Below are 15,297 nucleotides of genomic sequence, written 5' to 3' on the forward strand. Positions count from 1 at the left end.
TACCACTTTGGTGAAACCCACGAGTATTGTGCTGACAACCTATAAACATAACAGGGCGAACCGGGATTCGAACTCACAATCATAGGTTTCTGGTGTGCCCAAGGGACGCAACTCTACACAGCGAAATGCGGCGCCAGAGACAACTGGCCACCCGTGCACCCCAATTTTAATTCACTATCTAATCAAAACACAAAACCCATTTATTACACAACACATAAAAACAACATCTAAAGTAACAAACAATGGCACACATTCTCAAACATACTAACATAAATAGACCGCCTCCGTGGTCTAGTGGTAGAGCGTCCGCCCGGAGAAGGTCCAGGGTTCGATCCCGGGCCGCGTCATACAAAAAGACGTTAAAAGATTGTACTTGATGTTACCCTGTCTGGCGCTCGGCATTAAGGGGCTAAAACAAGGACTGGTCGGCTCGGAGTCAGTATACTGTGTCTGAGTGGGGTATTCATGTTAAACTGCGGCATGGTATCTCAGTGAGCTAGCACTATAAATCGGCATCAGTCCGGACTAGTACAAGCAGCCACACACACACATACACGTGCATGCACGTCGCAATATAAGTGCAATAATCTTGGACGCGACGTTAAACCCAATTTCACCTCACCTCACTAACATAAATAACCCCAGTTGTAATATTACATGATTTCTTCGGCATCGAAACAGTAATACAAAACAATATTATTGGGTGCCAACAAGACATCGAATTTTATTGAAAAACGTTTCATTGTACGTATAAAGTATCAGAAAGAACAGTGTAAACCGAAAAATACCTTAGTTGTTGTTGACGTCACAAATGCAAATTGTTTTGCCAATGAATATTTGTTGACTTTATGCAACATTTTAATTATTTTATCCAAATTCGCAATAAATTACATCATTTCGGTAATTCCACGACACAAAGAAACAAACCTGCCACACCATGCAAACAAACATTCTCACCTATTCTTCGCAAAACTTTAAGATACGTTGAGATGGAGTTTGTTAACGATATATTCCGATGAATCTATTTTCAGCTGAAATCTGTGTTGTTTGTATTTGGTGATGGGTAATATAAGTCTTATTTAGGGAATTCCCATTCCCAGCAGAAGTGATTTCTATTTTTGGCTTTTGGGATTTATATATGACATTTTTCCAACCATTGTCTAGTTCATCCACTCTAAGCAGGAGCATCATCACATCCACATGTAGATCTGTTTGAATATCCATTTCTGATCGTGAGAATTGCGATCACACTTTTTAAAAAACAGTACACTTGTCTTTTCATCGAAGTGGATGCACATTTGTACCGCGTTGCTTCTGATTTGTTGTGTATCCTGAAAAAAATATTATTCTTGTTAAAAATAACCATAAGATTATCATTGAAGTCCCTGACTGACACTGTGTCATCATGCCTCGATCGTTGCTCATATTATCAACCACTGGTTTACCATGGACTCAATTATTTACAGGATGTGGAGTACTATGTATTGCGGTGCAGAACAACATTCACTTACTTGAGGTTCAATCTATTTATTACTTAAATGCAAAATTCGATGCAACGCTTAAGTGTAGAGTAATCATTTCTGTTACTGACCGCCTCCGCCTCATACCAAAAGACGTCCATAGATGGTACTCGGTGTTACCCTGTCTGGCGCTCGGCATTAAGGGACTGGTCGGCACGGAGTCAGTATACTGTGTCTAATTAGGGTATTCATGTTAAACTTCGGCATGGTATCTCAATTTGGCTAGCACCTAAAATCAGTCCGGGCCAGTACAAGCAGCCACACACACACGTACATGCACGTTGCTATGTAAGTGCAATAATCTTGAACGCGACGCTAAACCCCATTGCACCTCACCAATTTCTGTTACTTTTCGCTGCCCGTACATCTATGATTGTGGATACGCTTACCGTGGAATAATATGGAACAATGCAAAACATGAGTAGCATACATAGTAAGATTGAATATAAGATCACAGTTCATTTCTTATACGAAATGGTGATGAGCATATTTTGCAATGTTCAATTCATCTCATCATTATGCATTCCAAAAATTACTTACAATGTCACGGTTTAAAAAAATGTCTGAGATTGTTCATATATGTACTTCTTATTTTGGAGCAAAGAAGACTTACATGGTGGACAACGAAAAACATCTTCATCATCAGAAGAAATATTTCTTACGTATTTCTGGACACCAAGTATATCATAACCAGTTCTAAGATTTAACAATGCTGTTCTCTACTTGGAACTATTGATATTAACAATATAGTTCTCACGTCGAAACCGTGAGGCCATTTCGGAGTGCCAGTCTTGAACATTACAAACACTTACTCGTTGTTTTAAATAACTGGATACTGGAGTCACCAACATTTTGTGTCATCCAAGCATAGCCAACACCATATTTGAAGAGGTGATTCTTCACATTGGTTGCGGGCGGTTGGGTAGCCCAGTGGTTAAAGCGTTCGCTCGTCACGCTGAAGAATCTAGTTCGATTCCCCACTTCGGCACGATGTGTGAGGCCCATTTCTGGTGCTCCCCACCACGATATTGCTGGAATAATGCTTATAGCGGTGAAAAACCATACTCACACACTCACATGGGTTTCCCAATTTTGGTACCTTCTGTCACATGTATTTCTCATCATTATGTAACATTAGAAATGGATATCTGTCATTATTAATATTCAGTAACCTTAACCGATAGTTAATACATTTAACATAATATATAGAAATTAAAGGAAGTCTCCCACAATCCTCATAGTTGGCCCATTTGAAAATGTATACCCTATCCCTTGTTGAAAAAGTTCCTATAGAAACATTATTCAATACTTTCTCCTTCAACAAATCCCATATTTGGCTTCCATACAATACAATAGGGATTATTTTCCGTTCAAATATTCAAAATGAATTATTTATGGACAGATCAAACTGCCTTATTATAGATCTTATAGGGAAACGGCTTTACACCCTTTGGTCCAAATTGATTTCGGGGTAACCATTAAGCCCATATATTTAATTATATAATATCTAAAGCGTCTTACTAGTTGCCGACCATTCAGTCACCATCTTTCATGCCTATAGCGGGGCCCGTCATCGTTTTTTAAAACAGTAATTTTGGGTTTGTCACTATTAACTTCCATACCCCATTTATCACAATAATCTTGGAAAATATTTAATCTGTTCTGTGGACTAATAATTTTATCTGGAACAATAATAAGAGCATCTGCAAAATGCAGAGCAATAATCTTTAACATTTCCTCTGGTATATAAATTTCATCTTTAAAAAAATCATTCATATTTACAGCCAATTCCTTAACAGTTGACTTGCCTTTGCATGTGTTTTTGACGGTTTGTGGCGGGTGCCACCGGTGGGGCAGGATACGCTCACCTGATATCATTACTATTTGATCGTGATTCATAAATACATGCTCATGGTAAAGTTGAAATTGTACAATCGAGATTTCTATTGAATATGAACAGGGTTTTGTCGCTTTATTTCTTAGAATATGATCAGAAAGGTTGCGGGCTCATAAAGCTCCTTGTTTTACACCACTAAGACAGGAACAATATTCTGATAGTTTTCTTCCCTAATTACATAATGATGTTGCCCTAATACTGCATACATATTTTCAGTAATTTGGAAACCATTATAAAGTAAAATTATTATTTATTTATTTTATCAATAAAGGCAAAGTGTACCTTTCTTTTCTTTTCCGTAATACTAGTTTATTTTTGTACTGTTGATTGTAATTAAAAAAAGCTATCAATTGTGGAGTGATCCTTCTTAAAGCCACCTCAGTGTTCACCAGCAACTGCGTGCGTTTCAGTAAACAAATCAATCAGCTGTTTAGGTTAGTAACAAAACATTTACCCATTACATTCAAAAGAGCTATTCCGCGATAATTATTTGGGTTACCTATCACCCTTTTATGAAGTGGTACAATAATACTAGAACACCCGTGTTGGGAAATTGCCAGTAATTAAAATTTTGTTATTCAAAGTCAGAAGATGAGGTAACCAAACATAATTTGAAAACTTATAAAATGTATAAAAATATTGGTATAAAACGTTTGTCACCTCTTCAAAATATACATGTATTTGAAAGAGAGCTACTGATCTCATTCTTTCGCAATAACGTGGGTATCTTTGAATTTTTATTACCTCCTGTCGTGTTCTATTTCAAATAAATTATGCCTATAGTGAACATAAATCCGTTCTCACCTTAATATATTCCCAGGATCCTTTGGGGTTTTCGGGACATCTGGATATCTGAGGTTGCGTCTTGTCGTCTGTGTGCAGCACGCATCTCTCTCCCAGGCCCAGTTTACCGTTTACGTCTAGTCGGAAAAACTACAAACATATAAATAATTAAAGTCATTTACCATTCATGACCACTCATGTCATCCCGGGACAGGTATATTCTTGCAGTTACGGAAAAGGCCGAGTGGTGATGAATGGTAATTGAGATAACATCTCTCAAACATTAACAACAAAAATATCAATATGAATGTGGGATCCGCGTAAGTTCACGTTTTGCGTGTTTTAATATGCGACGACACTGGATCAGGTGGTCAGACTCCGTGGCTTAGTTGATACGTCATCTACTCAGATGGAGTGGAACGTGGCCACTTGTTAAACACTTGTTTCTCTGTTCGGAACAGGTTGCGGTGATACAGCTGGAATATTGTTAACAGCAGTGTGAAGCGCCATTTACTCAGTCACTCATTGTTCCGGGTTATAGTGGTATTTGTAGGTGTATTCAAAGTATGTATGCAGTATCAGTTAGTAATAAGTTTGCTCAATATGAAATAAGCATATTTATGCATAAGAAATTTCTCTATTACTGAAACATTTGATTTCGAGCTTTCGAACGATTAAACCAAACTCGCTCACTCACTCATGATCGTTTGATTTCAGGAGATCTTTTGTACTTTAACTCGCAAGTGACATCATAGCATTTGTTTAATTACACAAGTTAATGAGCCACTATCCTGGGCCAGAGGGTTGTCATTGATTCTATTGACTGCCATCTGGAAGTTGGTTAGAACATTTGGTTCTGCCTTGAACGATCAGGTCTTTTTGCTTCCCCCTCATCATTGTGTCACGGGGATATACAGTGCAACTTCGAGAACTGTGGAATATATGACGAATTATCCATAGTTCGAGACAGGCAGAGTATTGATATCAGATAGATAGCGCCAATAAGATTTGAGTAGGGCCATCAAGTTCTGAAAATATGCCTCGACACAATGGAGTTCTATCTAACGAGCTTGTCGTGTACGTGTAACCACGCCCACGAGGACCGTCATTGGTTTTGAAGATACATAGAAATGTTCATTTAACGTGTCTTGTGAGTTATAGACCTCCACATTGTGTAGAATTACCTGTCCTTGCCTATATGGTCGAGACGCACAGGGGATGAGCGCAATCTTCCGGTCACCGACTTCTGTCCAACACTGATCTGTATACCATGGACGAATCTGACAGATGACAATGAACATTTATTATCGTTAAACTGTCAACATGCTTCGTGTCACAGCTCGCAAGATAAAAAACTGGGACAGAGTCAAACATCCATCAATGTTTTTATGGATTTATTTTGTTTGTTTGTTTAACGCCGCCCTCAGCAATATTCAAGCTATATGACGGCGGTCTGTTAAAAATCGAGTCTGGACCAGACAATCCAGTGATTGATATCATGAGCACCCCGCAATTGGGATACGAATACATGCATTAACCAAGTCAGCGAGCCTGACCACCCGATCCCTTTAGTCGCATCTTACGACAAGCACAGTTGCCTTTTACGACAAGCATGGGTTGCTGAAGACCTATTCTACCCCGGAAGATTTTTAGATAATAAAAAGGGTTAAACATGAATAGCATAAGATATGTGACAAAATCCTACCACTCTCTCGAGACCGTCGTACAGTACTTTTCATCTCCCTCGTCTCAATATAAGAATGTATCTTGTTAAACCAAAGAAGGATTCTTTGCTACTTAAGAAACTTTGTCATCCCTACCTGTCCCCATTCTACGTTTTGTGGTGGAGGTGGAAACCGTTCGAGGACTTCAATAGCGACATTATCCATGAACCACTTGAAGCTCTTGCAGTTGTGTTTGCGCCGGAACTCCAGTTGGGGCTGTAAGTTCTCCAGTGGCGCCCCTCGTAACCATGGTTCCAGGCGGTAGAAGTGTTCCTTGTGTTCCTCATCAAACCACACTTCCACCACACGCATGTAGTTCTGACAGTTACAAGAACAATAGCAAGACTCATTCACATATATGTACCTTAAAGTTCAAATAGAATATATTTCTCATGTGTGCTTTGCTAAAAGAAGGCCATGGATACAGGATGCTCGTTTTCATCCTTTTATCTGATATATTATAGTATCGATTGGTTGACCAAAATTGAACATGTCAGACATTTTATCCCGCAAACAGTTTTGAAAATAGATATGCAACTCAAATACCTCTGCCTGCTGACTGGTGTGAGCAGGTGTGCTATATGACCAGTCTGCTACATGACGCTGTACAGAACTATTGGTCGACCAGTTAGGTCACTTCCACCATCCTTCCTTTCCCTTCCGGGCATGGTGGCGACTGAGGTCTTGTCTGTTAAATGTGTTCTATGCACTTGATTACAGCGCAGTGCCAATGATGATACAGTCCTACGAACTAACGTCCGCCAGTCATTGTGTACTAAGATTAGTAGTCCCGGACAATGATACCTACTGTCCAATGTAATAATTCTTTGGAATCAATGTGTAAAAGGAAACTATGATACTGAAAGCTGGAAACTATAAGCCTAGGACATTAGTTACTAGGAACCTACAGGGACTTCCTGCAATACACACAGTTAAGGTTATCCAGTCATATTATATACACTTGAATATTTGTAATTGCGTATGTCACAAGCGTAGGATTACAGATTAGTGACTCTTTGCTGTAAGTCATTGGTGTGCCTGTTTACAGGTTGCGGTGATACAGCTGGACTATTGCTGAAAGCGATGTAAATCGACATTCACTCAATAACTCACGGTTCCGGTTGATAGTGGTATTGGTAGGTGTATTCATATTGTGTATACATTTTCGATTAGGTACTTGGTTTGCATAATGGAAACTGTACATCGATAATATACAGAGATGACGAGATGGATGACGGGGATATTACCATCTTGTGGAGAGGGATCCTGTTGGTCATGGGAATCTTCCTGTCGATTGAGTAGTGCCTATAAATATGCCCTATCCTGGAACACGGCACCCACTCTATACTGCCCCCACACTGCCATATCTGTGGGAAAATCAATGCATTCGGTCACCGTCACATTCGCTAAAAGTGAGTGAGTGGGTTTGTTGTTTAACGCCGCAGTCAGCAAAATATTCCAGCTATATGACGGCGGTCTGTAAATAATCAAGTCTGGATCAGACAATCCAGTGATTGACATCATGAGCATCGATCCACGCCATTGGGATCGATGACAAGCAACAACCAAGTCAGCGAGCCTGACCACCCGATCCCGTTAGTCGCCTCTTACGACGAGCGTAGTCGCCTTTTACGGCAAGCATGGTTTGCTGAAGACCCCGGATCTTCAAGGGTCACATTCGCTAAAAGCCGGTGTAGATATTATATATATTATGCTTCTCTAAACGTTATTAATACATATACTTAGTGTCGTGGTAGTGTTGTTCAATGGAGCTATAAAAAAATTGCACTTATCAAACCATTTAGAAATCAACATAAATTTTCGGACGGTTAAGTTTATTATCAGTTTGGTGAATATTCACGATGATCGTTCGAGAAAGTCTTAATTGATTACCTTGAAGGAGAGTTCAAAGTTCTCCCCGCCCCATATCTCAAGGCCGGGATCGTATGCACCCAACTCAAAGAAGTACTTCCGGTCCATGGCGAAGAGGCCTCCAGCATGTGTAGGAGATCTGGTGGTAGCACATACATGGGGTCATTAAACGCAGGTTTACTGTTTGCCTTAGAAAAGGGTAATCAATTATCTAAGTTACTCCAATCAATTGTTATGCCTTCTCTGTAAACACCTCTACTTCAAAAAATTATAAGGTCAACATTAGGACATTCTTGGAACAAAGGAGGAATTAAAAAAAATGTGTTGTGAAAACCATACAAACTATTATCAGAATGAAGTCAATCATCAATTATCAAACACCTACATTATTAAGAGACAAATAGCACAGACAAAATAGCCTAAACGAGTAAACGCTTTTGCCGAAAACAATACATGTATATCCTTTGGTAGGCGTTCTTAAAATAATCTCAAAGAGTTTAGAATGGGTTCCACCTGTAAGGTTCGCTCCTGTAGTTTCTCCGTCCCTCTTCCTGGCCAGGTAAAAGACTTTCCTTGTAGTACAATGACCACTCGAATATGCCTCGGAAGTGGGTGCCATAGTAATTGGATCTGTACGTGTACTTGGTCCAGTCGATACCATCAATGATAGGAACAGCCATGATAGTTCTAGGAGTAACACGTTTTGGTAGGTTACACAATCGATGTTGACTTGTAGGACAAGAATTGAAGGTTGGATAGGCACACGCTACCAGTATTTATGTTCTTGGGGGCACGCAAAACTAATTACATGTACCTTCATTCTTATGAACGTAAGACTGACTGACTGACTGAGTTGGGTTTAACGCCGCTTTTAACATTATTCCAGTTATATCACGGCGTGTCAGCTTAATGTGGGAGGAAAGCCCGAAGTCATGCAGGTCTAAGACGTTTACAACTTCGGTGAAACCCACGAGCACGGGTATGGTGCTGACAAACCTAGAAACATAATTGGGGCGAACCAAGATTCGAACCCACAATCATAGGTTTCTGGCGTGCCCAAGGGACGCAACTCTGCACAGCAAATCGCGGCGCCTTAGACGACTGGGCCACCCGTGCTCCCTATGAACGTAAGAGTGTGTTGGAGTTTACGTCAAAAGGTCGTATCATTTTGGTTAACCCCGCAACCATAGTGTGGGGGCTGAACACAACTGAGAACAACATTTGTTTGAAATGGTAATTTAACCTTGACAGATGTTCATGTATCATACTAAAATAACATATGAAGTGACTTGTGGAACTCTTTTGTCAACAAAAACTTGCTTTTTGTATATATATATATATATATATATATATATATATATATATATATATATATATATGATTAAAGTGACATTAACATGTAATGCTGACAAAAACTCCGGACGATTTCATTGGGAGCGGTCCAAAGAAATAGGGTTCCACTGTATATTATTTTAAGAACAGGTTGAGAAAATGATATGGTCTAGCCAGATATCTAACAGATATTTCTGAAATATAGTCACTTATATTTTTTCTTAATCGACCCCTGGAACAATTTGATTTATTTCATGTTATCTGCGGCATCGTGTATTACCGGTCATGGGCTATCCTTGTCAGTAAGGGAGGTAACCAGTTCTTGTTGCACTCGCAGTGAGCATCTAGAAAGAGTATGACGTCAGCGGTAGCAAGCAGCGCCCCCTTGATTCTGCTCCTGATGAGACCTTCTCTCTCGTCGTTCCTGTACAGCCTCACCAGGCCATCAAACTGCTTGAGATACAGGTCAAGCTTCTCCTTCAGGTGTTCTGTGGGCGAGGATAAAGAAGTGAATATTGTATCGCGGCAATCCAATATTCCAACTATATTAGGACGGTCTGTAAAAAAATCCAATATTCCAGCTATATCAGGACGGTCTGTAAAATAATTGAGTCGGACCAGGCACACGAATGTTTCACAGTGTCAGCAATGTTCCACGCTGATCAACTATGAAACACAGACATTCCTCATCCCCATTAAAGGTGACGGCGTAGGCTATGGTGGTTAAAGCGTTGGCTCGTAACGCCCTAAGTCGGGTTTGATTCCCTACATGGTTACAATTTGTGAAGCCCCTTAGTCGTGTTCCCCGCCGTGATATGATATGATAAAACAATACTCACTCACTCACTCACTCACTCACACACTCACTTACTCACTCACTCACTCACCCTCATTCACGATGGCGTAATTACATAAAAGTCTCGTCACTTACAAAATGTCACGTCTAATCAGTACGTTCATGTCAACAGTATCTACATGGTTCATCTTGTAAGTTCTATTTAATCATTTGGCACCATTCACATCATTTTCATTCTGCGTCGTAGAATTAACTAGGACTAATTCGCTCTTTTTCCCTATCTTGTTAACAAAGTCTTGTCAAAGATATAAAGTGATCAAGCTTTCACACCTTGTCTACGGCGTGACAAAAACGCGCCTCACTATCGCTGAACGAGTCGTTGTCGTTGTAGTGCTACAGAAAGGTACACAAAGTACCATTTTTTTATACAGAAATGTATCCTACCCAAGGACAGAAAACATTAATACGCCCGAGCTATGCATGAGTGAACGCGTTAATTTAAAAATGCGCGAAACCCGTTGGGAAGTCTAGACAATGGACGTGCAAACGGAAATGGTTTCACACATTGTGGAATAGTCTTCGTTGCCGTCAATTTAAGGTACATTTATGAAAGGTTAGGGTACGTTTCAATATACAGAAAGTAACTGCGAAAATATGTCTGTAATACAATACAACAACGCCGATTGTGTTTCCAAGCTTGTCATCACCATACCCGTGTTCGTGGTAAACGGCTGAGACCATCATCACTTTCATCGGGCTTTCCTCCTACATTAAGCTGACACTGTGATATAACTGAAATACTGTCCAAAGGGGCATAAAACCCAATTCACTCACTCACGGTTCAAGAACGACCCCATACGCCCACTACCCTATTCAATTTCCATTGATAGCTCCCTTGCTAGTCGTTGGATCATTGTTCGTGTCCGAGATCCAACAACGGAGTTACCTGTGTCGCTGTCGTCGTCGACGAGTATCACCTCCTTCAGAAGCCGGGTGGGCGAGGTGTTGATGACGCTGTGGACTGTGCGGAGCAGGGTGGACCAGCCCTCGTTGTGGAAGACAATGATGACGCTGGTGGTGGGAAGGGCCTCAGGGTAGTGCCAGTATCTGCATCTGGGAAATAGAGGTAGAAGAACTTACGGAATCAACTCGGATTAGAACTGGTCTCAAACAACCTATGCATATCGTTAGAGGCGACATAATGGACCGAGTGGTCAGGCTCAGTGACCTGGTTGATTGTGTGGAGCCTTGGCCTTAAAGTATATGTGTATATGTTGCATCCAACAGGTTATAAGTTTACTGCCTGCTCTTAAGGCTCAGTCAGTCAGCAAAATGCATCTCAAACCGACGCATAGAACTCCAAGGGGACTTTGTTGGCAAATAAATATCTCTTGCAGGAGAAAAACAACGCCATCTATATTTTGGTCAATACTTTTTGACAGACCCTCGTATTATATAATACAACGTCAAACTCACACATGGCATATATCACTTATATAGCGCACTCAGTTGTGAAGGCACAAGTTCCCATTCAAAGTGAATGTCAACATGGCTTCATTGTACGTTAGGCCTGCTGTCCATATACAGTGAATAAGGCCATGTAGCATTTATTGAACACATAGTTTGAGAATCCCTATTCCTTAATGACATGGCATGATATATGTAGCTGGTTATGTTGAGTCTGTACATCGTCAGAGGCGAGTACTGACACGAAAGAGTTTCTAACCACACTGAACCAGTAACGTGCTGGGATAAATGAAATCGACGCTTTTCACAGCATACAATATTCATTACATATTAAAGGAAATGAAACTCGTCTTCAACACTTGGAAAAAACATGGACAACCTTCTGGCAATATGTAGATTTAGATTTGAAAGCTGAAGACGAATGTTTGTCATTTGACACACATTCTCCCACAAACTATACTGGGTCTCTTTTGCTGTTCCTGTGGTTAGTGTGGTTGCAGGCATTCCTTGCGCTGCGACAGTTTAATTACAGTAAACTACGGTTATAACGAACTCAAAGGGACTAGTAATTTTAGTTCGTTATAACCGTAGTTCGTTATAAGCATATATACAACATAACCACAGCAAATAGTCGGGACCAAAAAATAAGTTCGTTATATCCGTCAGTTCGTTATAAGCGTGTTCGTTATAACCGTAGTTTACTGTATATGTTTTATATAAAAGGATTTATGAAAAGGAATGTATTTACACCCGAAGTAATGGCTGGAGGTGCAGTATTATTCAACGCTCACTTTCTTCGCAGGGTAAAGCATAATAATTGTTGTCAATCACAAGCTGCAATATTGTGTAGGGTTTTAATAATGCGTTCTTTTGCTAGTGCAAATATCCATAAAAACCAAATCGTATGACGACGGACAAAGAAGTTTATAGCTCCCTGCTACATATACCCACTCTTTAAGGCGGATGTCTGGCAGTGCTCTGTCCATGGCAATCTTATCGCTGTTGACCATGTTGAACCCAAACTCTCTTGCCGACATCTCCGCTTTTGTCTTCTCGTCATCTTCAGTAATCACTGGTTCTCCGTACTCACCTGAGGTTGACAAGTTAAGACAAGTATAAGTATATACTTACAAGCAGTAACAACAACCTTCATTCAAATTTTTTAAAAAAAGTAATAGCGATAAACCTGCGAGGGTTGCTTGATAAGTCCTCAGTCTCACATAGAAAGTCTTGATCTAGAAATATAAAAATGATTTCTTTTTCAAAGTAATCCCCTTCCACGTTGACACTTTTGCTAATGATAGAAGAGGTTGTTATCACAGTTTCGTTAAAGTACTTCTCTAAGCTGTCCATAATGTTCTCCACAGCTGCTATGGCGTGTTCATTCGAGCCGAAATGGATTCCAGATCGAGCTTTCTCCATGTTTGGGAACAGATGGACATCTGGTGGAGCCAGATCAAGTGGGTGCGGAAAAAGTTCAAAGCCACACTCGTGGATTGTAGCCATTGCATTGGCTGATTTGTGCACTGACACATTGGTACACAGCTTTTTCTCAGCTTCCCGCGTCTCTAAGTCTTAATTTCCTCAGAAGTGAAACATAATATGCTTTCCAATGTCGTTCCACAGTACCCGTAAAAATCAAGGTTATAGCCGATCTTCCTCAACCCATGCTTGTCGTAAGAGCCGACTAACGGGATCTGGACGTCAGGCTAGCTCACATGGTTGATCAATGCATGTCATCAAATCCCAACTGCGTAGATCGATGCACACGATAAAAATCACTGGATTGTCTGGGCCAGACTCGATTTTTTAAAGACCGCCGTCATATAGACGAAATATTGCTGTGTGCGGCATTAAACAACAAACAAACTTATATATTCTCGGATGTATGTTGGTGTTACGTACTTAGCACTTAATCAGTGCAAATTCCTAAAATGTGTCCATTTTCCAAAAGTCACAGACGCCTGCATAATTATTTGTTATATCTAAACCATTTGCTCAATTGACAGAAGATTTTGGTGGCTATACCACCAGAGCATCATGTAATGTCCACTACAAAACAGTTCACCATTACGAAATTCCTCACATGTAAGGCTCATAACTTATCAATCAACCCTCCTACATTTAGCTTTACTGAATATATGAGAAACGACAACAAACCAAATAAATATAACCGACAACCTTACATTCAGCATCAATGAGGTGAGGTGAGGTAAAATTGGGTTTAACGTCGCGTCCAAGATTATTGCACTTATATAGCGACGTGCATGCACGTGTGTGTGTGTGTGGCTGCTTGTACTAGTCCGGACTGATACCGATTTATAGTGCTAGCACACTGAGATACCATGCCGCAGTTTAACATGAATACCCCACTCAGACACAGTATACTGAATCCGAGCCGACCAGTCCTTGTTTTCCCAGACAGGGTAACAACAAGTACCATCTTTTAACGTCTTTTGGTATGACGCGGCCGGGGAACGAACCCCGGACCTTCCGCTCTCTGGACGGACGCTCTACCACTAGACCACGGAGGCGGCCCAGCATCAATGAACTTCTGATCACCTGTCATCTTTTACCTTAAATGTCATACCCAATAATTACTGAACTCAACCATCCAACTGACATCATATATGACTAAATATTGATCATGTGTTTTGTGAAATATAAATGCACACCTGGACCAGTTCGATTTCCGGGGTCGAATTTTTCGTAGTTGCCGACAATGCCATCTTTGAACACGGCCAATGGTCCTGAGTCGCCATTGTCGCTTCCCCTTGTATCTCCATCCTTCGTTATACTGTCTTTTCCACACAGTTTTATTTCCTCGTCACATGGTGCGATGACTTTATTTTTCTAGAATAAATATAGTAAAGTTAACAAAAATGTCTAAAGATTAATGTTCATGAAATCAATCAACTTAGCGTTGTCAATATGATATGATTAAAATAATTTTACACCTCATTATACAGCGAACTGTTAATTCCGACTTGTTATGTCCTTTGTTTAACACCATATTCAATATACCCAATACTGTACCACATACGTTTCTCGGATCTGTCTATAAATTATGTTAAAACAAAGATCTGTTAACGTATACACACGTGCTTATAAAACCCCGAGATTGAGCAAATGTCACAAACACTGTCGTCAAGTTAATAAAATTGTCTAACTCATATACAACGTTCATACAATCAATACACAAAATATAGACCTACCTGATACACCTCGTGCAGCACTCGGCGATCTACTTCCTGTGTTTGAGGACTCGGCAGTTGGAAGTAAAATGGTCCAAAAAATAAAACAAATGCTCCTGAAATGCATAATGTTAGTAAATGACGAAATGTTATAGGTCTACGTCCCATGCCGAAATGAAATATATCTTCATGATATGAGAATTAGTCCCAACGTCCGAGTGCTATGTTGGCTTAATGATTTCGGAAAATAGGTGCACACACAAAGGTGTAACAGATGCTTGGAGCAAAATCAATGGTTAATTCTGGACAGTGTTCACAAACGGAAGTTTGACTGCACGAACATTGATCGTGATGTTTCACGAGCCGTAGCAGATGTCTGTAGACCGACGGCGTCAGAACTAACATGCTTATGTTCGAGTTGTGTACAGCTGGTGTTCATTTTGGTTGTAAAAAGAATTACACATGCTGCTCAGACAATATATATTTTCAAACAGATAGCGTTTCATATTGACGAACAAGAGTTCGATTGTAAGGAAATATGACCTAGTATGAAAGATGAGACACAAAGAGTGAGTTGGGTTTAACGCCGTTTTTAACATTATTCCAGTTACATCACGGCGTGTCTGCTTAATGTGGGAGGAAAGCCTGGGGTGATGCAGGTCTCAGACGTTTACCACTTTGGTGAAACCCACGAGCACGGGTATGGTGCTGA

General features: G+C 40.3%; 1 protein-coding gene across 1 annotated transcript; it reads right to left on the reverse strand.

Annotated features, from left to right (window-relative positions):
* Positions 1-696: 696 nt before the first annotated feature.
* On the reverse strand, positions 697-14,846 carry LOC124119363 (N-acetylgalactosaminyltransferase 7-like). Its single transcript, XM_046481853.2, has 12 exons — positions 14,607-14,846; positions 14,067-14,244; positions 12,343-12,481; positions 10,871-11,037; positions 9,409-9,616; positions 8,310-8,483; positions 7,818-7,935; positions 7,172-7,291; positions 6,021-6,242; positions 5,385-5,480; positions 4,222-4,350; positions 697-1,331 (listed from the first exon to the last, which is right to left on the reverse strand). Exons 1-12 carry the CDS (start codon positions 14,751-14,753, stop codon positions 1,191-1,193), a joined length of 1,839 nt encoding a protein of 612 aa, XP_046337809.2. The 5' UTR covers positions 14,754-14,846; the 3' UTR covers positions 697-1,190.
* Positions 14,847-15,297: the final 451 nt, after the last annotated feature.

This window comes from Haliotis rufescens, unplaced genomic scaffold, assembly GCF_023055435.1.
Source record: "Haliotis rufescens isolate VD_foot unplaced genomic scaffold, xgHalRufe1.0.p SCAF_3, whole genome shotgun sequence".
Classification (NCBI taxonomy): domain Eukaryota; kingdom Metazoa; phylum Mollusca; class Gastropoda; order Lepetellida; family Haliotidae; genus Haliotis; species Haliotis rufescens.